This window comes from Colossoma macropomum, unplaced genomic scaffold, assembly GCF_904425465.1.
Source record: "Colossoma macropomum unplaced genomic scaffold, Colossoma_macropomum, whole genome shotgun sequence".
Taxonomy (NCBI): Eukaryota; Metazoa; Chordata; class Actinopteri; order Characiformes; family Serrasalmidae; genus Colossoma; species Colossoma macropomum.
In genome coordinates, this window is record NW_023494789.1 from 7,067,742 (window position 1) to 7,094,440 (window position 26,699).

Consider the following 26,699-nt stretch of genomic DNA (forward strand, 5'->3'; position numbering starts at 1 on the left):
GTTTTGTGGGTGCTCTGAACCAGATCGTGATGGATGCACAGAAAACAGATTTGATGACTGTGATGTAGGACTGGCTCAACAGCTCCTATGGGAGTCCCAGCTTCCTCATTTGCCATAGAAAGTACATCCTCTGCTGGGCCTTTTTGAGGATGGTGTTGATGTTGGTCTCCCAAATCAGGTCATGGGAAATGGTAGTTTCCAGATACTTGAAGGTCTCCACGGCTGACACAGGGCTGTTGGATATTGTGAGAAGGGGGCAGTGCTGAGGGGTGTCTCTTAAAGTCCACAGTTATCTCCATGGTCTTGAACGTGTTCAGCTCCAAGTTGTTCTGACTGTACTAGAGCACCAGCCATTCAACCTTCCACCAATATGCAGACTTATTGGCGCTTTGGATGACCGATGACTGTAGAGTCATCTCTAAACTTCAGGAGTTTAGCAGAGGGGTCAGAGGTGCAATCGTTGGTGTAGAGAGAAGAGCAGTGGTGAGAGTACACATCCTGGAGGAGAACCTGTGCTGACTATCCGTAACTGCATATGCGTAGAACTGCAGAGGGTCCAGCAGATGTCCTATGGCATCCTTTAGGTTGGCCAACATCAGTTGTTCAAAGGACTTCATGACCACAGATGTTATTCAGTGCTGTGATTGAGGGTTTCTTAGGGACTGGGATGATGGTGGAGCGTTTGAAGCAGGAGGGGACTTTACACAGCTCCAGGGATCTGTTGAATATCTGTGTGAAGATTGGAGCCAGTTGGTCAGCACAGGCCTTGAGACAGGAAGTGGAAAAAGCGTCTGGACCTGGTGCTTTTCTGGTCTTCTGTCTTTGGAAGAGCCTGTTCACATTCAATTCACATGTCACATATTGTGCCATCTCTAGATGAAGTACAGACAATTATAGCATCTAAAATAAGTAAATAAAAGCTACGTTTTGTGGACATTGCACTTTTACCAGGCATTTAGACATTTAGACTTTAAAATGAAAAGAGAGTAACGTTTTTTCCTAGCTTGCTTGCTAACTCTGCTAACTGTCACACTGGTTTTTGCTGTTGCATGTGAATAGATTTCTTCCTCCTCTTCCTCAGTTAACAAGTAATTACACATATTGCCACCCAATGTACAAGCAAGAATGCAAATGTCAATCCTGTGCTACTAAGACTGCACTGAGAAGTAAAATTGCATAATCATTTTACCAAAAATACCTCAAACTGATCACTGATATTGATAAAATGCTGGATTTTGATTATTATTGTTATGTTTTTTGCCCTTGCCTTCCCTGAGCAATTATTCTAGTGCTAACTGCCAGCTTCAGAGGGAAATTGCTGATGTATTCCTTATGTTCTGCTCTCTGTTTCTCTGTAGGTGTTGTATCTGCAGTTGGCGGAGGTTAACAGGGAGAAGGTGTACCCCATGCACCAAAGCAGTATTGATGGAGTGGAGGACATGTCTGCTCTGGCCGAACTGCATGAAGCTGCCATCATGCACAACCTCCACCAGCGCTACCAGAAAGACAACATCTATGTAAGCATTTAATAAACTCTGTATACTGTTTTATTATAACTCCAAACATCACAGAAGTGTTTATTTTATCCATAAAATATATTTGTAGCATGCCATGTGCTACCCTGGGCACACAAAGGATGCTGGAGGAAGGACTGAGGGTCGCAGCACTCATTATACCTATATTTCCACTCCAAACACAAACAAAATCAACTTAAATCGACAGTCAACTCCCGCCATCACTCGCGTCTCTTGACTGTGTTCAGGGTTCGGGCCCGGGGAATGGGCGCAGGCTAAAATATGAAATAGGAGCTACAGTACCAGTTGAAGATTTTAGGATTCAGGAGTTTTCATAACTGGTACATGCTGTACGTTATAGAAGTTTATTTTCTAGTATTTGCCAAAAACATATTGTAAAACATTGGAAGTTGCTCAGATATTCCTTCGATAGGTAGGTAATTTGTTTTCTAATTTTGGGATTTGGATAATCTGTTTTTTTTTTTTGTTGTTGTTGGTTTTTTTGGCAAAATTTTGGCCATCAGTAAAGGCGAACTGCAAAATACTGTAAGGTTCAGGGTTCTCAGGAGGAGCTTAAACGATTCAAGGTTACGGTCCACAGCGCAGCTTAATTTTTAAGTTCCTGAAAACAACACCAAACATGGCGGGAGGAAATACAGCCACTCCAGTGCTAAGAGCTAAAAACACAGCCCTCTGCTCTACTTTAGAAAACCTACCACTCCACATGTATTCTGGCTTTTCAAAATAAAAGTCTTTGTACAAATGAACCTAAAACAGCCCAACATAAACATTTGTTCTCTGAACTACTTACAACGCAAAGGTGACGTCACAGTACATTTATCAGCACAATCTTGTACTATACTTATACTTTTTAATTGCACTGTTAAAATGTGGAACTATATTCCATCTCAGCTGGAGCTTCTGACATCCCGCTCACTCACAGCAGTGAACATCACGCGGTGCTAGACAGCATGCATTTCCTGAGTGACTGTAGACAGTTCCCCGCCATACTGGATGCTTACTAGGGCCACTATGTATGCCCTTTGTACCTCAAGTTAGATCCGTGACACGTTGGTTAATCCAGGCATGCGCTGTGCTATTACCTGCTAGCCGGCCTGGTAGATGGAGTCAAGCAGCGCTGTGAGCTCTCTGTGAGGAGAACAGCACTGCTGTAAATACTGCTGTTTAACTTTCCTGATTTCTGCTTTTCCCATAATTAGCTCAAAATATAGTACATCAAATGTAACGTGCCATAACTTTTGCACAGGTCACATTTAATGTTTTTTTTCCCCAATATGTTACATTCAACAAATAATCAGTAACTGTGAAATTAAAATGTACAGAAGTATGCTCTCAGTAGAGGATGTGTACCTTTTTTCACTTAGAAAACTAAGAAAACTTAATTATGTGGTTTCGGAAACTGTAATTTGCTCGGGATGCCCAGAAGTCTTCACACAACTGTATATGCTTTTAGTTATTTGCTTATTCCTTTATCAGCAGGAGCTCAGCTGTGCTGCTTCTTTCGTACTGTCCTATTTATAGTTATTATGAATTGAAGGCAAATGAATGCCTTTGGGTTTTATTAATGTGCTTATATTCTAAGACCTCTTTAAAATTGGATTGTGTTTTGTCTGTTTTTTGCTGTTGGTGTTGTTGTAAATACGCAGGTTAGCATTTAGCAGTGAGTAAAGAGGAAACATCTGAGAAGCCCCTTTAACACAGATGGCTGTTTCTGTTTTCCTTTACAGCTTTATTTTCCTGTAGTTTGGCTGCTAGTGGTCAAGAGTATCGATGCGCATATATCAAATGTGTGGGCTGATAATGATGATAATTGATAATTAATACCTTGCAGTGGTCACTACCAGTACAGGTGGTAATTAGTAATATAATAATATATATAATATATACTCATATATGAAAATAATAATAAACCGACAATAATACAATTTTACCATTTTTCAGTGGATAATGTATTGGTCACCAATGTATGTACAAACTAGCCTCTCTCTTTGTATGTCCCTTATGTGTAATTGGGGTTGTTTTGGGTTCTGCATCTCACATTCAGCTGCATGAATGACCAGAGCTTCCTGACCGAGACAGGGTAACTCAAAACATTTCAGTCAGGGGTTAAAGGGAAAAGCTTTCTGATTAAGACAGCTTCCTGTCTAAAGAAAAACATCCCATATCTGAATATAACCCACACTGTGTATTTTTGTGAAAGTGATACTGTACAGGATACTGTTGGGCATTTCTAGAGAAAGTATTTAATATTTGGTGACTGTTTGGACTTTGGGCCCTTTTAGACTCATTAAACTCACTCCCAAGATTCTTTATGGGCCCTTGAACCAGACGAGCTAAGGATGGCACTTTTGGGTGGTCAGTTATTTCTGGAATGTATTTGGACAGACAGAGGAAGCTGCCTTAGTCATGACACACTGATAAACACTCTAAGGAATCTGACCATTGTTTCTATGAGAACTGTTAATTCACTAAATATAGCAGCCTAGATTACGGTTACCTCTCACACATCTGTTTGCATGCGTGGTGTTTTTAATATTTTTGTATAAACATTTATTTTATATGTGACATCTAAGAAAAAAATAATATTGTGATATAGAAACTATGAACACAATGATTTGCTTTTAAATTAACTTTAAATAGACTATTTAAGAAAGGACAGGTGGTAAAAAAGAATAAATTAATAAAATAAAATAAGGAAAATAGGCTCACATCCAGTCTGCTGCTTCTTACTGTACAGCTTATGCAGTTACTATACACTGGTTGCTGTTTACATGCTGTATAGTTGGTCTATCAATTTGTCCATGGTCTATATTTTTATGATACATATAGGTATTCGTGGGGGTGCACTGATATGAAAATTGTGTGAAGCCGTTTTTTTTGTTAAGTATATACAGTTGTGTGCAAAAGTTTGAACATCTCAGGCCAAATGACACATTTCGTTGATTTTTGATGTGAAAAGAACTGAACACAACCTCTGCAGCAAACTGTTTATAAAAATGACATTTTTTTGTAAATATTAATGCAAAGTTATTTTATATTTTATTAACTTGAAAAATAAAAAAAATGTAATTGTGGTGTGTGCAGAAGTTTCAGTGCTTTAAGACAGGGGTGTCAAAGTCAACCACTGAAAAGACCGTGTTAAAAAATATGAGCAAATTCATTGACCAGCTATGTTTTTATTTCATTTTTACTTAACATTTCTCTGTGACTTGAACCGGTCATTGTTTATTCAAAATATGCCAAAACTGCAACAGCAAAATAGGCACTGAATACTTAATCAAAAATAATTCTAAATAAAAATAAATTGTTTTAGGTAGACTTTTCTTTTTGTGTAACCGTTGGCCCATAGATTGTTGTTGGGGGAAGGGGGTTAGAACGCACACTATGTTGCAGTGCATGCTGGGGACTGTAGTGTATCCCAGGGTGAAATGAGCTAATAAGAATAGAAAATTGAAATAGATTTGTGGACCGAATAGGACTGGCCTGACTCAGCCCATGGGCCTTGTGTTTGACACATGGGCTTTAAGAGGACTACACCATACTAGCAGATTAGCAGATGCCCTGCCTTCTTCTTATCACTCGTTCACTTTCAGTTTTTTGTTTACATTTATTTATTTAAAATAATCACTTATGAATTATATCAGTTTGTTTATGCTGAAAACCTAAGGTCATATTAACACAAGTGAGAGTGTTCAAATGTCTGGCAGTGTTTGTGCTGTTTTCTGAAGTTTCTGCCCTGCTGCGAGGTTGTGAGGCGAGTCAGCTGATAAAGGACCTTACAGGAAGGTGTACTCGGCAGTCATCTTTGCAACTTCGCTGTTATTTCCAGTCATACAAAACCAGACTCCTGTCTCTTTGAATGGAAAGAGACCTAAACACTCCTAAATAAAGGCCAAATTAACATTTCAAAAATAGATTTGAACCAGCAAGCTGATTGGCTCTTCATTTTAAGGCCTGCTTAATCTGCGCTTTGCCTCATCTACATCTTAAAAAGGAAAAAAAAATGCATATTAAAATCAAGCTTTTAACAATTAATGAGTCATGTTTCAGAAACTACATAAAATGCACCATAAATATATTGTAGTTTCTGACTAGCTCTCCCCCCAACAATTATTTCACGCCTGAGTAACTTGTTTCACTCTAAAAAAATGTCATGTAAAAGAAGAAAAATTTGTTCTGATTTATGATTCACGTCGACTTTAAGGATGTAACCGAGACTGGAGCCAGCCTTGGCGTGTTTTTTTGCTAACTAGGCTAACTACTCTAGCTGATGTTAGCTAGGTCCAGAAACAGTGGAAATATAGTTCTCTGACGGATTACCATGTTGGCAAATCACCCACTGAAAGACAACTGTTTTTTTTTGGCTTTGTTTTTCCTTTCCTGCGGTTAACCGATTATCTGTTTATTAACTCACACGTATACTTGAATATCAAAGCTAGTCAGAATTCACATCCCTAATATCGGCATCATGGTGCACGCCTAGTTTTTTGTGCAGTGTTCCAACAATGCAACACCTATGATATATTCAGAAAAGTGTATTGTGATGTAATTTATCACAATAACAATAACATAATATCACTTTACCCACCCATATTTTGTACTGCTGTAACAGAGGGAGCCACTCTGAATGAGGCTTTGGTTTCAGTTGGATCTCTGTGTTTGAACTAGTTTTGATTTGATTGGAATTAATTCAGTTGACTTGTTTAATTCTCTGTGTAAACTCTCATTACCCTACTGATTATAAAGCTGAACTTTGATTTGATTTACAGCCAGATCTGATAATCAGATGAAAATGAATGGTGTGTGTGTGTTTGGAACTGAAATGCCCTCTGGGTGTGTATACATGAGGTCTAAGCACAGTGGGATGCTACTGACAGTGTAGCACTGTGACAGTGTCTGCCATGTCACAGTTTTCTCTTCAAACCGGAGTTCATCTGATTGGCTGGCAGTGGCATGGGGCTTGAACCTCATTGGCCTAAATAAATGCACACAAATGCGCTTGTTCCAGAGCCTTAGGGGCCAGGGCTGAGTCACCATGATCCTGTACTGCACTGCTCTACACATACACAACCCTTATAACTCTATCGCTGACATTCTGTGATGATGAGCAGGGTTTTTTTCACTGTAGTTCAGCACCATTTTAACTGGGTTGTGGGGTCCACTGGACCTTTGAATGCATTGTGCTGGGCGTATCTCCAGATGCTTTATTAGGATGTGTTTTTTATCTGACGGCACATTTTGGAAGTCACTCTAAATAAAAACATCTGCTAAATGAATAAATATGAATCTAATGTTAATCATGTATACTGTGAAAATTAGAAGTTGGATTAAACTAAGAGAAACAGGAAATGAATGGCAGAATGTTGAGAAAATTCTAATCAAACTGCCACAAAGGATATCTAGTACTGTCCCTCATAGACATTACATTCAGACTCACATATGCTAGCATACATATATACACCCTGATTGGCAACTACCTGTGATACCATAGCAACAGGCAGGCAACACCTTTGTAAGCACCTAGGATATCATAGCAACAGCCAAACAATACCTTAGTAACCACCTAGGATACCATAGCAATGGCCTAGCAACACCTTAGCAACCACCTGAAATATCATATCAGTGCCTTAGCAACACCTTATTGACAGCCAGGATTTCATAGCAATAGCCTTGCACACCCTGGCAACCTGGGATGCCATAGCAATGGCCTAGAAACATATTAGCGATTTTGGTATATGATACTGTAACATCTTAGCAACCACCTAGGATTTCATAGCAACTGCCAACTTTTGTAAGCTTTCCCTTTTGTAAGCAAACTGATATTATTGTGTCTTTTATGTTTAGTTGCCAACATGTTAAAATATCTAATCACAATGATAATAATTTCACAACTACCATATTCACATTCTAACTCCTGAAAAAGGTCACAAGTTGAGAAACCAGTAAAGGGACTGAAGGCTTGGTCCCCCAGGTGAAATTTGGTTTTAACATGAAAACAAAGCATTCTTGTGCACTCTGAGAATTAAATACAAGAAAACAAGTAAATGCTGTAAATAAAATTCAGTTCAACAACTATACCATGACAAAAAAACTGTACTATTTTCCAAGTATTTAGATTTATTTGTTATAAAATTTTGCTTCCTATATCAAGATCAGAAGATCATTGTGTATGAAACTGGTACAGTAACCTTTTTGAGACCTCAGTTGTTATAAATAGAGGCCATTCTAACAACTCTTGACTGGTCATCTGTCTGCATATACTGACTCTGTAAAACGTGTGGTGCTTGGGCCCAGATAACTGCAACTTGCACTGTAATTTGTAGATGGTCACTTAGCTCTCACTCTACAGATCAACATGTTCTGCATGAATATCAACAAAGTAGTAGTTGATATTCTTCTTTGTGATCAATGATCATTTTCACATACTGACCTTTTTGCACTCACCATTCAAAGACATTCAAGGAGGAAATCATATAAGAAAAAATTAAACCAACTTTACTGGTCACTAAACTTTGCTCTTGTTTTACCTTTCGGTTTCTTTCTGTACTGAGAAGGTTAAGGCGCTGAATTCCAGTAACTTAAAGATAATGTTATACAGCCCTGGCAGCAATCCTAAAACCTTTCAATCAAAATGTTGTAATATAAAAATAAAACACTGTATCTGTATATAAATGACCATGATCCGCTGGGGTTAAAGAGTTAAGCTGCATGGCTTGGTGTAGCAGTGCTGAGTCCTGTTTGATTCTGTCTCCATTCAAGATAATGATATATACAGACCAGTATGAATCATATACATATATATGACCCACATTATTATGACCTAAATGTGTAAATGAAGCTGGCCTATTTATAAGCTGAATACACTGGATGTCTTTAGCCTTCGTTACATTTGCACTGTGTCTTTTGTCCTGCTTAAAGCGCACTGACACATGCTGACAATGTTCACTACTGCCAACCCAGGAAAATGTCATCTGCGCTCTATAGTGAATGCCATCTATGCTGTATAGTGAATGCTGCTGTCCACAGAATGAACACTATATCTTACCTCTAGCATAGCGTGACCACAGAACAGACCTAATCATACAGTACTGTTGGTGGACACTGTTTATCCTTGTTTCTTTGGTATGACTGAGCATGAGAAGAAGAGACAGAGACAAGGCAACCCTGCGTCATGTTTCAGTCCAATAGTTCACTTTAATAAGAGGCCACAAATACACTTGGCAAAGCTCATCTCTCCCAGTCGGTTTGATAATGAAATGTCTTGCAGTCTAATTTATGTGATGATATTCACACCCTCTTGATCTGAATAGCGCAGGAAATTAAACAAGGCCACAGCAGTGAGATTACTGATAGAGGCTCATGTTATGCCTGAACCTTTGATATTAGATATTAGTTATTGTTAGTTTGTGAATCAGTCATGATGGTTCCACTCCACCTTTACTGAGTATACTGAGTGTAAAAGGAAATTAATTTAGTATAATACAAAATGATATAGTATATAGTATATAAATGTGTGTATCGCTGCTGTCGGAACAAAATCTCGTATCCCAAAATGATAACTTTACAGGAGAGGGAAAAACCTTCTTTACTTTCAATGTAAGTCAATGGAACCAGACTTTTTCCCCAAGTCATTTTTGGCCATTTCTGTTGATCCATTCATTATGAAATTTATAAACAATGTAAAGGGTAATAGGCATTTTCAAAAACTAAAAAAAAACACCAAAAAAGAAAATGGTTTTGTCCCAAGAGCAGTGATACACACGTATATATAAATATATATATATATATATATATATATATATATATATATATATACTGTATACCATAATATAGAATTTTATACTATGCTAAATCTTTTCACTTGATTTTACACACAGTATACTTAGTAAAAGTGGAGTGGAGCCAAAATGGTTCTATGCAAATTTTATTCAACCCTGGAAAATATTTCTGTATATAACTATATATAGACTGTATATGCAGACAGATTAATCATATTTTAAAACATAAACAGGTGAATAACATGAACTGTCTCAATACTGAATTGGACTAATTTTAAAGTAGCCCACATTGTCTGTTCTGTCTAACAGGAGCAGCTCATGTTATCGGCCTCTGGAAACTGTTAAATGGTTTAAGTACCACAGAACTTTTTTAGATGATAAGCTCGGTTTTATTGAGGGCACAGATAATATTTTTGAGTGAGCTGATCAGAGATTGTTTTTAATTAGGAGACTTAAACTTTTTGGAGTCAGTAAAAACATACTTGAAAAGGCCTACATTGATTTGGTGTTTTTAATATTTCAACTTGATTGGGGGACTTAACTGCCAGAGCAAAAAAGAGGCCTGCCAAGAGCTTTAGAATGGCTGGCAAGCTTGTAAGTAGGCAGCAGTAGCTGCTGGATGAGCTGCACAGGGCATCCTCTTCACAATGAATCTGAGCTGTTACCTGTGGGACGACGCGTTAGGATGCCCATAACTAAAAAAAACCTTTAATAGAAATCTTTTATTCCTGCTGCAGTTAATCTCCTGAATGATTCTTAATTATTCTTAGCATATAACAATTGAGTGTTTGTACCTGTTCTTTATGTTGTGTTATGATAGAGCAAGAACCAAAACAAATTTCCAACATTGTTGAACAATAAAGTTGTTTTCTGTTGTATTCAGCTCTCTCTGTGCTTTATCGGAGGGATTGCTGCCAGTGCTGCTACATCCTTGGAAAATGAATATCAGCTGATTTTATCAGTTAAAAGACTCTCGATTAGTAAGATTCCCTCTCTTTCCCCCGCATTCCAGACCACATTAGCTAGAGGCTAAGATTCATGGCATCTTATTTGTAGGTGTGGGGAGGCACTGCGGCATCAGGGCCAAAAACACTGATCACTGACTTGAAAAATGAACTGATTTCTTTGTCGCCCTCTTGTGGTTGAAAGAAGGGGGGTCATGTAAATGGGTGTGAGCTATTAGATGTTGTCTATAAGGGGAGCTTTGTGTGTATATATAAAGACATTACTAATTGCTGTGTTCATTTGATTTTAGGCTTGATTTGGTGCCTTGATAGAGGCAGCACAGAGGCAGTTACCTACGTTACCAGAGAGATCTATCTGTGCAAGGCAGTAAAATAGCTGCAAAGCTCATCAGTACTACAGTTTCACATGTATGCAAATTTTGGGTCACTGTGCTTTTTGCAGCATTAGCTTTTGCGTCATACCCATTTAAAGAATCTCCTTGTATTCCCTAAGCTTTTAGGTAAGGTGTGTTGTGAGTATATGATGTGGTATATTTATATTTAAGTGGTTCTTGAATATTTCACTTAATTTACATATGAGATTTGTCTATAAACAGTTGTTCTTGCCTGTGCCGTGTTGGAATGTCCTGGTTAGATAAGCTTTGTGAGAAGTTCAGCGATCCAAGTTTGTTTTGTCATAAACGTTCAGTGCAACTTTACGTAAGATGATTGTAACATGGTTTATTTGACTGTGGCATTTTTAAATTATTTTTGAACATATTCTTCTTTGCTGAATGCTTTTTGTTTTCCCTGGTGTTCAGTGACCATGTGGCCTTCCAGGAAAGCCCTTCTCTAATCTCATCCCTGCTTTACTACAACAAGAAAATCATATTACTGCCTGTGGCTGCATGACCTATAATCACGCTCACTCACTGACAGACACACAAATCTGGCTTACAGGCACAGAAATATATCACTATGGGGTTACATGAACCTGATGTTTAAAAAAAAGAGCTGATATGTTCAGACCTCATCTCATATTTCAACCCCTAAAGGCCCAGTCACACTAGAGTTGCAAGCGAAATTTCTTAAGTGAAAATACATGAATTTTAGTGGAATTCTTGATCAATTTTGTGTGTGAAACTTTAGCTTTGGTGAATTTTGGCATGAAAATGTGCCTAATAATGTTATTGCCTTGGCTGTGTTGACTTCTGACTAGAGCTGTTTAGTTCCAGAAATTGTGTAGTCAACTACAGTTCCAAGTGATGGAAATTGTTGGAGTTGATTTAAAGACACTAAGACATATAGAAGGACATCTGGCAAAAATAAAGATCAAAAAATTTGACCGTAGCAAGGAAATTTGGAGAGCTAATGCTAGAGCTATCTAACCTGACTCTCTTCTGTCAGCTCCTTTAGATGGGTAGATGTTTCAGCACTGCCAATGTTGTTAGACTGTAAGCCAGTTTTTTATTACGTTACATTGTACTTGATCTAAACTAAAATTCAGCTGGACGATTGATGTGTCAATTATGGAAGAATATAATCCAGTTGATTTTTTCCTCCTCCTGTAAAGTTACCATTCTGGAGATACAAGGTTTTATCCCGACAACAGCGATATGTTTTGATCATAAACATCTTATGAGTTGGAGCCCAACCAATAAACTCACTCAAAATGAACACATTCTCACTTTTTCTTTCTTTCTCACCCTCTCCCTCTCTCAGACTAACATAGGCTCCATCCTGGCAGCGGTGAACCCCTATAAGCAGATTTCGGGGCTGTATGATCTGTCTGCAGTGGAGTTATACAGTCGGCATCATCTGGGGGAGCTCCCACCTCATATCTTTGCAGTGGCCAATGAGAGCTACCGCTGTCTGTGGAAGAGACACGACAGCCAATGCGTACTCATCAGGTACAGCTTCTCTGGAGTACTCACACTCACGCACACTTCTCTGGAGTACTCACACACACACACACACACACACTTCTCTGCAGTACTCACACACACACACTTTTCTGGAGTACTCACACACACACACACTTCTCTGGAGTACTCACACACACACACTTTTCTGGAGTACTCACACACACACACATACTTCTCTGGAGTACTCACACACACACACACACACTTCTCTGGAGTACTCACAAACACACACTTCTCTGGAGTACTCACACACACACACATACTTCTCTGGAGTACTCACACACACACACATACTTCTCTGGAGTACTCACACACACACACACACTTCTCTGGAGTACTCACAAACACACACTTCTCTGGAGTACTCACACACACACACATACTTCTCTGGAGTACTCACACACACACACACTTCTCTGGAGTACTCACACACACACACTTCTCTGGAGTACTCACACACACACACACTTCTCTGGAGTACTCACACACACACATACTTCTCTGGAGTACTCACACACACACACACACACACACACACACTTCTCTGGAGTAATCACACACACACACACTTCACTGGAGTACACACACACACGCACACACTTCTCTGGAATACTCACACACACACACATACAGAGATACACAGTTTTTATAACCTGGTAGGACGCAGGGCCATGCACTTATCTCGTGCTGCATATACCGTACCTGAGGGCACCCCAGTCAAATTTTGTTTTGTTTTTGAAGAAAAGAAGATAGCACATCCTCTACAGAGAACACACTTCTTCACATTTTAATACACAATTACTGTTTAGTTGCTAAATTTAATATATTGGTAAAACATAAAATGTGGCCTGGGCAAAAATTATGGCACATTTTATATTTTACGTTTTCCTTTTTGTATAATATTTGAAATTCAGCAAATAAACAGTAATAGTGCACGAGATTTTGCATTACAATAGAGACTGTGCATTGAAATTTGCTAAAATTCCATATTTATTTTTGAGGTGTTCAGACGTGTGTGTGTGTGTGTGCCTATGTATACATATGTGTGTATATATATATATATATATATATATATATATATACATATACACATATATATATATATACATTTTTGTCTTTTTTAATGCCAGCACTTTTACTTTGTGTGATAACACATAATAAATATTCCAAAAAATGCTCCATAATTCCTTAGAACAAAGTGTTTTTACTTTAACTTACATTAAATGTTAAGAAAGTTGTTTTGCCATTTTGTAGATTTGAAGTTTATGTCCTAGTAGAACCAAAATGTCTTAGTACCTATATGTAATAGAAACATGTCCTATATGTATTGCATACTGTGCTGTAAGTCTTAGGCACCTGAGAAAATATATACAGCTGTTTGTCTGGGCAGTAAGCATTTATTTGATAAAAAATAATAACATTAGAATAAATACAAATAAACAATGCATTGTGATTGATGTGTGGAAGTGTATTAGCATAACCATTTCCAAAGCTCTTCTCAAGGAAGCACCATATTACCAGTTACCATCCACTACCTAGTTTATCTAATCAGTCCTTCATTAAATTAAATCAGGTGCTGCTGATGGATTTTAACAAATCCATGCGATGGCAGGAGTGCACCGAGAAGTTAGGAACCAAACCTGTGTTCTTCTAACTATATTTTTATAACCAATATATTAATAACTTTAATAAAAAACGTGCAGAAACAGCCTTTCTACTAAGATAAATTTCAGTTTAAACTTTACATTTTCTTGAGGTCCTAAGACTTTTGCGTAGTACTGTTTGTACCTGTATGTAATAGTAATTTTCGACACCTGAACCTAAACCAAACCAAGTCCTAACCTTAACCTCAGTAACCAAAAAGAAATGATTTTGCCTTTTCAGTTTTACAAAACCACAACATGTAAATTCTGTAAAAAAAAGTCAAGACCATTTTGTTCATCCAGCTTTGTAGGTCACCCCTGTTTTTTTGTCTTGAAAAAGTATGAAAACAATCACATTCTCTTTCTTTTACTGTGACTAATGGCCCAAACACATGGTGCACTGCTGTCATGATATCCGGCCACGCAGTACTACTGTTGCAGAAGTTTACGCTACGCAAATGATCATCCTGATCAATTACAGATGTTTCTTGGATTATAAAAGCATCCACATGATCCATCAACTCTAAATCACTAGGTGAGGCCAATTTTCAACCAGGTCACATGAAAGGTTTGCTGGTGTGGTTTTAGAATATTGCAATGTACATTATAATCACAGAACGAACCAACATCATTGCAATTGATATTTTGTCCATATTCTGTAGCACTGGTTCATTGGCTCATAGATGCTTGGATGCTCCCAGTTGTTTTTAGCAAGACTGTTTGCTAAAATAGATGTTTGGCTAGATTCTGTGATCTCAGAAAGTGGTAACTCAATCTAATAAAAGTTTTTTGCAGTGCTAATCTTATTAGCACCAAGGCCTTAACGCTAAGTTTCATTACTTTTGCCTGAGAGAACCTGCAGGCCACTATCAGCTTTCTCAGCATCGCATTGGATTAAAACACAGGCCAAATAACACAAATGTCAGCTAAATGTCAGTGGTGTGTGTGTGTGTGTGTGTGTGTGTGTGTGTGTGTGTGTGTGTGTGTTTCTGCAGTGGAGAGAGTGGAGCTGGAAAAACAGAGAGCACTAAACTACTGCTGCAGTTCCTGTCTGTCATGAGCCAAAATTCAGCTGGGACTCCGCCCTCAGAGAAGACCACACGTGTCGAGCAAGCCATCGTACAGAGCAGGTCATCACACACACACAGAACACACATAAAAGCACATACGCCTACACATATTATTCCTTTGGCTTTTCCCTTCTTTACACAAGTGGATTATCTTACAGCTAATCACAACCAGAAATATTTCCTGAAACATTAGTAACCATTTTGACTGGAAAACTAAAGGGTGGTCTCTGACTTTTGCACAGTATTGTATACTTGCTTGTGCATATTTGTGGAGAAGTCAAGACCTAGTGTTGTAGTACCTGAGTCCGATCTTGGTCTCAAGACTGTGAGATTACTGGACTCTGTCTTGTCTTGGTCTCGGGGTAAGGTTAAACAGCCAAGTGCACTGCCTCTGTATGAGGAAATTAGAATCTGAACTTTTTTCTATTATTATTGAATATCAATAAACCTTCATACAGAATCAAACAGATCTCTATATGTCTAAATAGAATCTGTTTGCTGCTGATTGAGGGTCTAATTGATTCTTTCCATGATAATTTAGCTGGATATTACTTGTTTGTTGATGTTGATTGGTTTCGACAGTCAAACATCCACTGAGGGCAGATCAGAATGTTATTATTACTGTGTTTTCATTTAACAATAAAAATGCGTGTATGTTTGGTTTATATTCAGTTGACTTTAGGTAGTGATTCTGAATGCATGAACATCAGTTACTTCCACAAGTTGCAATGTTGGACTAAGACTATAATATCAGAATAATTCATAATATGTTTGGCCTATATGTATATTAATGTTATATATATATTATTTATTAATATGTATCATAATTGACTAATAAGGTCATAATTGACACATATAGTGAGTGATAACTACAACTGAATTTCAGATTTTCACTTTCTCTTTCTTTTTTCTATTTTTATATTCTGAAAAAATGTTAATCTGGCCTTAGTCTCCGTCTCGTCACTCCTGATCTTGGCCTCGACTCAGACTCCACTGCTGCAGAGTCTTGGTCTTGACTTGATGTGTCCAGGTCTCTGCTTTGACTTGAACTCACAGTGACCCTGGCTGTGACTGAGATGGAATAGGGGCACTTTTCTCATAGTATGCAAATTGTCATGACATTCCATAGATTTAAAAGGCATTACTGTCTTCTACCATGTACTCATAATTTCTAGTGAAATCTACATCAGATCACAAGATCAGCTGAAGATCTACCAGTTAGGTTACGTTGTGAGTCTCTTGTTCCTAGGCAACAGGCAGAGGCTGGTTATTGAACATTCACAGTGGCCACTGAGCCATTAAATACTGAACTTATCAGACACTCTTGTCTCACTGGAGCAAACAAAAACAGCATTATTAAAAAGGCATTTACTCTCTGCTTCTCATCATAGAGCAAAAACACTGACTGGTAAATGCTGTAGGTTACTGCAGTCATGGACTATTAAGTGCAGCTGTGTTGCACTTTTCAAAACATTGGACTCAAATCTGCAACCAGGAAATAGGAAGCAACTTCAGCCTCACTCGAGCTACTAATGTTAGTTTGTTTTTACGACTAGTAAATACTGATGAAGATAGATAATGCGAAAATGTCTAAATTAATTTACTGTTTTAACCGCTAAAATAAATAGACCCCCACCATAATAGCACAGTATCAAAGAGGGAGTAGGGTTCTGTTTCAGCCAGTCTTCATGAATGTTTCATTTCTGTTTTCTCCTTTTTCTTTTCACAGTCCCATCATGGAGGCATTTGGGAATGCCAAAACTGTTTACAACAACAACTCTAGTCGCTTTGGCAAATTCATCCAGCTACATTTTTCTCAGAGTGGCAACATCCAAGGAGGCTGCATTGTCGACTGTATCCTTACATCTTGTACCAGAGAAACATTGTCCTTGATGTGTTTGAAATCTTTCAAAGTGCATTATGTGTAGAGAATACAGCAGAGTTTCGAACATAGCCACTCTCTCTATGGTAAGGTAGTAGATTATTATTATTATTATTACTATTATTATTATTATTATTATTATTAAATTGCGGTACAGTGAGCTTTTGACTTTCTTTTTCAAGCAGGTAACACAACACCGTTGTACAGTGTGATTGTAACACAACACTGGAAATCACTGGCGACACTAGTGATAATTAGTATTAAGGTAGCGATAAACAGAAACCACACATAAGGCAAAGGTTTTTGCATTAAAAGCTGTTATATTAGAATAGTTTCAGTATTTTATAACAAAAAGTTTAAATGTTGATGAAAATACAATGTTGGGCGACTGAACGTTCTTGTCTTTGTGGAAAAAATGTTTGGGAGCAATGGAGATTGTTATTAATAACAACATATTATTGATTGAAAATGTGTATTTCATCATATTTTATGGTGTTGATTTTATATAAGCAATAAGCTACTTGGTGCTGTGAGTTACAGGCTTCTTGCCCTTATTTGTGATGAAATCACTGGGTGACAATTTACTGGAAGCCTGCTATAGAACACTGACATAACCGTGCCATAAACTTGTCATGGCAGATGCTGTTCAGCATTCTCTACAGAGAACACAGTTCTGCACACGTTAATGCACAATTGTTGTTTATTCGCTGAATTTAACACATTGGAAAATAACATAAAATGTAGCTAGTGCAGAAGCTTTGGCATGTTTTATGCTTTCTTTTTATTTTAAATTGCTCAGAACTTTAATAGAAATTATGCACTAAAATTTGCATAAAATGCCATATTTAAGTGTGTACTCTGTAGAGAATGTGTTAACTTCACTTGGAATATTAATAAAACATAATTTTTCCTAACTTTTGCACACAACTGTATATTACTGAGGATCATGAAATACATTAGATTGTTTTAACATTTGCAATATTGCCAAATATTGATCAGTTGCCTTACGAATTTAAATCGCACACTGAAAAAGTTATGCATTGAATTTACTCAATTCAAACACGTACATCATTTCCACAGTAATACAGTATATTGAAGGTACAACTTATTCCACGCTTTAGGTCCTTATTTTCCTTGACTCTTCCACTTCAGATTTACTCGAAAAGGTAAAAAACAGTCTATGCTGTGTCCTTAATGTGTCAGGGGAGGATCTTTTACCTTCTATATGGTCTCATAAAAATGTCTTTCTGCTCTTCCTGAGAAGTGGTTCTGAGGGTCTTGTTAAAAGCCAAAACCATTCCACCATTTTGAGTGGATGAGTCTCTGTGCTGGTTTATGTTCCAGAACCGTGTGGTGAGACAGAATCCAGGAGAGAGAAACTATCACATCTTCTACGCTTTACTAGCCGGAGCAGATAAAGCGCAGAAAGGTGAATAAACAAACCCACACTCATACACGTATGTAGTGCAGTCTGTATGTAATTCATGCAGTTACTTATGCGTTTACCATTAGGCATCTAGAGGTATTTACATTTCTAAGTCATTCATCGCTAAATATTTAAATGTGCAAATAAATATTGAAATTTAATTATGTAGTTATATTATGAATTACATTGTTACATAATGAAGTACATTTACATTTGGTTTGATATCAAATATGTAAGGAATGTTTTCCTTCCGCAAAACAACACTGCATGAACAGCATTAGCTTTTCATCAGATTCAATTCATAATAAAACATCTCTACAAATATTGTACAGATTGAATGTGTAGAATCCTGCCTTTCAGTAGAGTTTCTCTGCTTGTTGTAGTGAGCTACGAGTGAGAAATATTTAAAGAGGAAATTTATAAATCTGAAACAAGTTGTGTTTTTTTGTGACTCTTTTGCCTTACACCACCTTACAAGCTCATCCATGAATAGCTTTTAAAATAAGGTTTTATGCCAAAATCTATCAACTATTGCCAAATAATGTCCCAGACATCAGACAATGTATTCATATTCCATTTCATGTAATAACTTTTTGTGAGGGAGCTTTTAGAAATATTAAATGCTCTGGATGTCTGGTTCCTATCACCACCACTGTGAACAATTCTGACTTCTGTCTAGAACAAGTCTAGAATGACGCATTTCACATCAAACCACTCTGACTGGCTTTATTTACTTACTTACTTAAGCACTTAATTATGCAGATTTTTTAAACAGTAAGCGTTAACCTAATAGCCACTGGTTCATTTCAAATCCAATTTGAATTTGATTACGGAGCCACAACAATGAGAATTACATCTCTGTCTAATTACTTACATACTGTAAATTGAGGAACTATACATACTTACGCACATCATGTGACTGTATTCTTTCTGTGCAGAAACATATTTCCTGGCAGACCCACCTGACTCATTTCATTACCTGAGCCAGTCGGGCTGTGTGAAGGACAGGAGTCTGAATGAAAAGAAGCTCTATGACAGTGTCATGGTAAGACAGCTAACCGCCACAGTGAGAGGTTTTGTGATTTCTGACACTGCGAGTTTGCTCTTTGACTTCCAGTGTCACTGTATGGCAGTAGCCCTGTTGCAGTAGCACTACAGACTCGAGCTGTACCCCAAGTAAAACTGACACCCATCACTCTGTCTCTGTCTGTTTGCAGGAGGCACTGAAGGTGCTGGAGTTTACAGAGGAGGAGATCAGAGACATGTTCAAGCTGCTGTCTGGAGTTCTGCAGCTAGGCAACATTGAGTTCATGACAGCAGGGGGTGCTCAAATCACCACCAAGCAAGGTGGGTGCAGTAAATAAAAACATGGCCATATGCATAGGCATCAACCCATACAATTTTCCTGAATGAAATATCCAGTGTGTCCCAATTCAGAGGCTGGATCATTTGAAGGATGCAGTCTATGAAGGCGTGTCCTTTGAAGGCTGCTTAAACCCGCAAAGCCTGAACCGAAATGAGACGGTCTGCCCTTACGGCGGATTTTCTGTTTGCGTCACAGCGCTGCTGTTCCTGCCCTTACCATTGCACCATGAAACATCGCTCTTGTCAAGTTCTTTTTAAATTCTTTGAAGATGGAGCCAGAAACTTTGATTTTAGACGTTTATTTTTTAATTTATTTGAGCTAGAGATGCTTCACTGCCGGCTACTGATGAGATTGTTGTTTTTGTTTTTTTGTTTTTTTTTTACATTTGTATCGTTAGCCATTCGCCTCAGTTTAAACCCAATACTTATATTCAAAAGTGTACTCTTCGCTTCTCTGTTGACGCCACCATGTTCTCGAATCCTTGCCGGCATGCAATAAACCTCGGGATATGTTGGCTGGCGAATGATGCATCCTTTGGATCCTTCGCTGCCATGGAAAAGAAGGACACATTTCTCGGCCACATATAAAGGAGCCTTTGAAATGGGACATCCTAGTCGCACCACTGTGACGCAATCAGCCTTTGAATGCAGCCTCCGAAAGACGCAGCCCCCAAATTGGGACACACTGATGGTTTTGTCACAGTTTTAGTGGTGCAAGGCCATACAAGACTGGGATACAGGAAATCTAGCCCAGTGCTGGCCTGTAATTCTGTCACGCTCTGAAGTGTTTTTGTTTAAGACTTATTAGCGTTAAGGTAATCTGATCAGACTGCAGGTGCTGTGGTAGTACATGGACAAAACAAATATAGCTTTATGTGAGAAGCGAGTCATCAGAGACAAGAATCTAATTGTAAAAACGTTAAAGTTTCCATGTCTGGAGTGTAACTTACTTTAAAGTGCATTAGCAAAGATACATTTGGTTCCTTATCTCACCTGGCAGATAAAACTATATCCTCAGAGACTTTTTGTTTTGGTCTGACTGCCTTTGATTGTATTTGTGTTTAGCCTGGGCAACAGGTCAATGTAATTGGATAATGTTGATGATTAACAAGTAACCTGATGACAATGCTTAAAAGGTGATAATTGCTGTGAGGAAATGGACAGACGACTAGAGAGGACTAATTTACCTTTAAAGAGTTATTTAATTTGCTATTTCCACAGTGCCTGGTGTAAGTTTTTTTCTGTTTACAAACGAAAGAGAGAGAGAGAGAGAGAGAGGTTGGTTAGAAGCTGCCTGTTAGTTCTCTCTGCTATGCACTTTAATGCTAGCTTTACCTACCACACAGATCTTCCACTTCTATTCATGTTATTTTAAGTTTCAAAAATAAATGCAGATGTGCTTTGGAACTTCAACTTCAGTGTGACTCGTTGCAGTTAGACAACAACCAGGCTAAAGTGACTTGATATTACCTTAGAACAGCTAAGTTAGCTCCGGAGTGCATCCATGTGTAGTGATTGGTTTGTGAGGTGTTTAATGATTTCTCTCTGTCTGTCTCTCTGTCTTTAGTGGTCACTAATGTCAGTGAGTTACTGGGGCTGGACTCATTCCAGTTATCTGAAGTTCTAACCCAGCGCTCCATGATCCTCAGAGGAGAGGAGATCTGTTCCCCACTTACTGTAGAACAGGTGAACACATACATGCACAAACCAACCTTAGAGGAGGATTATGCTTTCTGGAGCAGTTAAATAAGCGCACACCACCTACAAATACATATACTATCTAATGCTTCTTTAACCACCTTGATAATTCACAAGCCAAGGCGTCAGATCGCTCGCATTTTGTTCATGCTCTGTTTATGTTTATGTTAACAGCGCAACAGAATTGATGCATATTACTTGACTTGAAACACACATTCCATCATACAAACATTCACATCACACATTACAATTAGGGCGTTTTCAGATCAGAAGCGTTTAGTGACGATACTGATGGTTTACCATTTAATCGGTCGAAATCTTTCCTTAAGCATGAAAATGACTGCAGAGATGTTTTAATCAAATCGATTTTTTTATTTGAACATTTTTATTTCAAATACAAAAAAGAAAGAATAGATTCTTGATCACCTCCCGCTGTCCAGTCTGTATGTTTTTGAGGCAGGCATAAAGGAATTGCCAGTTTTTTGAGGTTAGCCTTAGACTAACATGGACACTAGACCAATGAGGCCTGGCTTAGGAGCCACCTGTGTCTCCCCTCCTGGTCTGTACAACTAGCTATGGACCAGTTTATCCTGAAGCATGAATGTTTTCCAAATTCCAACAGTGCCTGATGGTCAGAGGCACGAGTGTATGAGTCGCATGTATGAGATAAATGACTTCAAGAAAGCTGAAGTGTACTTCTTACTTAAATTTCCTGCTCTATCTTAAATATTGCAGCAGTTACATTAAGAGCCTGTGCAGGTACCAGAGTGTAACTGCTGCTCCATTTAAGGTGGAATGAGAAATGCCAAATCCAACTAAACTTTGCAGATATCCAGATGAGTGACCGAACATTTAGCTCTGTTTTTGCCAGAAAGCAACAGTGAGAGGTGTTTATCTATATGTTGCTCAGTTTTGTTTTTGCTTTTAGTAAAAATATTTCTTTTCTTTTTTTTTTGGTCATTAAAACTTGTTCTTTTTAGGAAGTGGAGGGACATCCCAGAATAATAAGCCATTGCTGATAAAAGACAAAGGTTTACTTAAGCATCACTACTACACCTGACACAGTGTATAATTTAGAAGCTCTGGCTGTGGTTATTATGTCCAGCAAAAAAAGAAAGCGGTCATACTAAGCATACGCAGGTCAGCAGCAAACAATGCCATTGCTTGCTTGTGCAAAGCTGTTTTGCCACTTGTCATCTGAAAGTGCCTTTAGGCTTTTTCCCTAATTTCCTAAATGGCCACTTTCTTCTCCTGATGGTTAGGCAATAGATTCACGGGATTCGGTTGCCATGGCGCTGTACTCTCAGTGCTTCTCCTGGATCATCATGCGGATCAATCAGAAGATCAATGGCAAAGACAACTTCAAGTCCATCGGCATCCTCGACATCTTTGGTTTTGAGAACTTTGAGGTGAGAGACGACTAACTGTACACTCAAACACTCATACTTCCACAAATGGACTGAATCACCCACACTGTATTGTATAATTATTTCCCATATCTCAGCTAGCAGTAACACTCTAGTGGAGTCTCCGATATGGACATCCATGATGCTGTAGTGTTGTAAGAACATAGTAATCTCACTTTTTTCCATGTGTTCCACAGGTGAACCGTTTCGAACAGTTCAATATCAATTACGCTAATGAGAAACTGCAGGAGTACTTCAACAAGCACATCTTCTCTCTGGAGCAACTTGAGTACAACAGGTAATGCCAAACTGCTTATGAGCATTGCTTATGCTTCTTGTAAAGCTCTTATAAGTCCAATATGAAGATACTCTAACAGCTGTTGTGTGTATATAACTTTGTGCTCACTTTGGTGTGTAGGGAGGGTATTCGCTGGGAGGCTATTGACTGGATGGACAATGCAGAATGTCTGGATCTCATTGAAAAAGTAAACACTCCCTAAACCTCTTTATCTTGTTATCTCTCTAAATCTCTTTATATAATATATTCTGACTTGTTTGAGAGAGTAGTTTTAAAGAGCCCATATCATGAAAAACTCAACAGCCTGCTTTGAATTCATCATGTTGATATCAAAACCGTTAACACATTTGCATATGACCTGGCATTAAAACCCCTGCAATTTAGCATTTTAACAGTTTTTGAATGTTTTCTCTCCATTTGTTTTTTGGTTTTCTCTCCATTTTGTTGCAGTCAGGCACTGAGCAGATTAAACTCAACAGAGAGTTTCCCCAAATGCACAAATAACCATTGTTTATGTTAAGCTGTAAAATTTGACAATATGTCAATTCATAAAAAAATAAGATTTTCTTCAGAAAGTAATAAAGGCATGTTTTTTTTAAGAATAGCATTTTTGAACTTTCTTATGAACGTCTGTGTTTGCCTTACGATTCTTTTTTTGGTAACACTTTCTATGAAGCCTGTATTTATAAATAGTTTTAAATGTGCTTAGAACTCTTTGTAACTTTATAATAATGCTTTTTACGCATGCTTCTAAACTTTAATAATGCCTCATAAGGCTTTAATAATGTACTAAAATTAATTATTTGATGATTTATAAACATGTTGGAAAACAAGTGTCACTATCCGTTATGAAGCTTTTTAAACTTGCACAAAATTATAAAGCACCTACAATAATTATTAACAATTATAAAAACATCAACATTTAAAATGCCATCACTGAGTGCTTCAAGTAAAGAGACTGATAATTTTTTATTTAGGTCATTTACATTTGAATGATGTCTGTCAGTCTGTGCCCTATGATATATCTTTCATTACTGCAGGATTAGCTGGGAGAACTTCCTGCCTTGTGAGGTTAATTAGGTGCTTCTTATGTATTCTGGTCATTTTTGGATAGTGTAGGACAAACAAGTTTACTAATGGTACAATAATTTATATTATATAATAATGTCTATGATATATGGTGAATAGTGATGCTTGTGCTACTACATGTTCATACGTCCCCAGGTAATTAATTATAGTTCATTATTAGAGCCTTATTAAGTATTATCAGAGTTTATAAATTCGCTTACAAAACATCGTTACCAAGCTACAAGGAGTTAAGCACTGAAGCACGTTCATATTGGCTTTTGAATATGGACTTTATAGAAAATGTTACAGATTTTTCCTAGGAAAGCCTTTGTGAATGTAGCCCCTGACTCTTCTATTAGTAGGGTGATCCACAGCTGTTCTGGGTGCTGATCTCTATTCATGATTGTGTTTCAGAAACTGGGCCTGCTGGCTCTGGTTAATGAGGAGAGTCGATTCCCTAAAGGCACGGACTTCACTCTGCTGGAGAAACTACACAGTCGACACTCTGTGAGTTAAACAAACACACACACACACACACACACACACACACATACACACACACACGTGCCCATATACACATGGTGCAGATGGCTTCAAAACAAACATTCTCTGCATGCTATCACAGACACAGATGTGCAAATATATACACACATTATGTCTCCACAGACTAACCCTTACTATGTGAAGCCCAGACTGGCAGACCATCAGTTTGGCATCAAGCACTACGCCGGCGAGGTGAGTTTCACTCTGAGTGTGTTTGTGTGTGTGTGTGTGTTCATACTTGTTTATGATGTATGTTCTCAGTCTCTCATTCTTCTCATTCCTTCGTTTTCCTCCCTCTTCTTTATCTCTGTCCATACCCCCTGTTTCTGTCTCTCTCCCTCTTCCTCTGCAGGTTCTGTATGATGTAAGGGGGATCTTGGAGAAGAACAGAGACACGTTTAGGGATGATATCCTAAACATGCTGAAAGACAGCAGGTTAGAAACACAGACACCATTTCCTTGAATTTGCTTTGTTCTGCACACCCACAAACAGTATACTGCTGCTGTCAGAACAAAACCTCGTATCTCCAAAATGATGTACTTTTATTGTAAGTCTATGGAATCAGACATTTTTCCAAGTCATTTTGGCCCATTATTTTTCGTCCATTCATCATAAAAATTACACACAATAAAAAGGGCAACAGGCGTTTTCAAATTATGTCAAAAACTGAAAATGACATTTTTGTTGATTTTTTTTTTAGTGGAAAGACAAGGAAGACAATTTAATGCACAATTACTGTTTATTTACTTAGTGAGAGTTTACAGTATTGGAGGAAAAGAAAGCTACGGCATTTTATAATTTATGCTCTCTGATATGTTAAATTCAGCAAATAAAAAAATAGAAATTGTGCACTAAAATTTACAGGAAAATTACATATTTAAATTTCTTCTCTGTAGAGGATGTGTTATTTCTTTCCTCTTAGAAAAGCAACAAAGTGTGTAATTTGACCAGGGGTATTCAAACTTTTGCATACAACTGTATAATCATATACTAAAGCAAACAGGCAAAAGACCTTGACACGTTTAAGGGGAGGGCCATTTCCTGTTATGAGTGGTGTAAGCAGGCACTTGGTCGATATGTTTTTCCTTTTTTTTGTCTTTTTTTTATTTTTGTCTTTTTTTACATATAATTTTGCTGTGCTCAGTGGTGCAACTATGTAAGGCCCTGTCATCGGGCGATTAGAAGTTGGATTCCCGGTGATGCCACAGCCATCCATGCCCAGACGTCCAAGAGAGCCTAACTGGTCTTACTCTCTCTCCCCGCCCCCATCACTCAACATGATGCTAGCAACACTGGTGTCTGTTCAGCTGCAGAATTGGTTTTTAGTGTTCTTCTCCAAGTGTGTTGAGTTATCCAATGGTGTTGCATTAGTGACAGTTCAGAAAGATGCAGTTGCACTTCACATGTCTTGTAAAAACAAAAAGGCATGTGCCAAACTTCACCCTCTTAGCTTGGTAGCATTGTGTGATAAGCGGTGACCTCGCTAGTGGGTGGAATTTGCCACAACTAAATGGAAGAAATTGGGTAAAAAAACACATTTTAAAAAAGTAAAATAATAATAATCATTTTAAGACACAGTGATCCCATAGTTTCCATGGTTATTTTTCATACGTGAAAAATAATGGGTGGGGGTGGTTGGGACCCCCAAATGGCATATCGCTTAGGGCTGGCAAATGTTCAGAAGTGGCCCTGTTTGTCAAATGTGTGTACAGTCTTATGCAGAACTCCTGGTGAAATTACATATTTTGTTGATTTTCTATGTAAAAATAACACATCCTCTGCAGAGAACGATCATAAATATGGCATTTTTCTACATTTCTTAGTGCACGATGTGTATTTATGTGCTGAGTTTAACATTTTGGAAAAAACAACATAAAATATACGTGTACCATATTTATGAGCATTTTTTTTACTATATTAAATTCAGCAATTAAACAATTATTGTGTATTAAAATGTGCGGAAGTGTGTTTTCTAGAGGTTGCGTTAACTTATTTTCATGCAGAAAATCAACAAAACATGATTTGGCTACAGCACCTAAACTTTGTGCATAATATAACTGTATAGAATGTGGCTCAGCCAATCAGAATTGCTATAATATTTGCTATTAAAATGTGCA

General features: G+C 37.9%; 1 protein-coding gene across 1 annotated transcript in view; it reads left to right on the forward strand.

The window, feature by feature from the left end:
• Nucleotides 1-26,699, forward strand: part of myo10l1 (myosin X, like 1) — a 109,829-nt gene that overhangs the window by 59,630 nt on the left and 23,500 nt on the right. Inside the window, exons 3-17 of the mRNA XM_036569921.1 lie at nucleotides 1,359-1,517; nucleotides 11,980-12,167; nucleotides 14,821-14,955; nucleotides 16,625-16,749; nucleotides 17,930-17,943; nucleotides 18,122-18,206; nucleotides 19,142-19,248; nucleotides 19,421-19,550; nucleotides 21,136-21,254; nucleotides 22,529-22,675; nucleotides 22,870-22,970; nucleotides 23,091-23,157; nucleotides 24,453-24,545; nucleotides 24,705-24,773; nucleotides 24,934-25,016. Of these exons, the coding sequence (XP_036425814.1) occupies nucleotides 1,359-1,517; nucleotides 11,980-12,167; nucleotides 14,821-14,955; nucleotides 16,625-16,749; nucleotides 17,930-17,943; nucleotides 18,122-18,206; nucleotides 19,142-19,248; nucleotides 19,421-19,550; nucleotides 21,136-21,254; nucleotides 22,529-22,675; nucleotides 22,870-22,970; nucleotides 23,091-23,157; nucleotides 24,453-24,545; nucleotides 24,705-24,773; nucleotides 24,934-25,016 (1,622 nt within the window). The remainder of the gene's footprint in view (nucleotides 1-1,358; nucleotides 1,518-11,979; nucleotides 12,168-14,820; nucleotides 14,956-16,624; nucleotides 16,750-17,929; nucleotides 17,944-18,121; nucleotides 18,207-19,141; nucleotides 19,249-19,420; nucleotides 19,551-21,135; nucleotides 21,255-22,528; nucleotides 22,676-22,869; nucleotides 22,971-23,090; nucleotides 23,158-24,452; nucleotides 24,546-24,704; nucleotides 24,774-24,933; nucleotides 25,017-26,699) is intronic.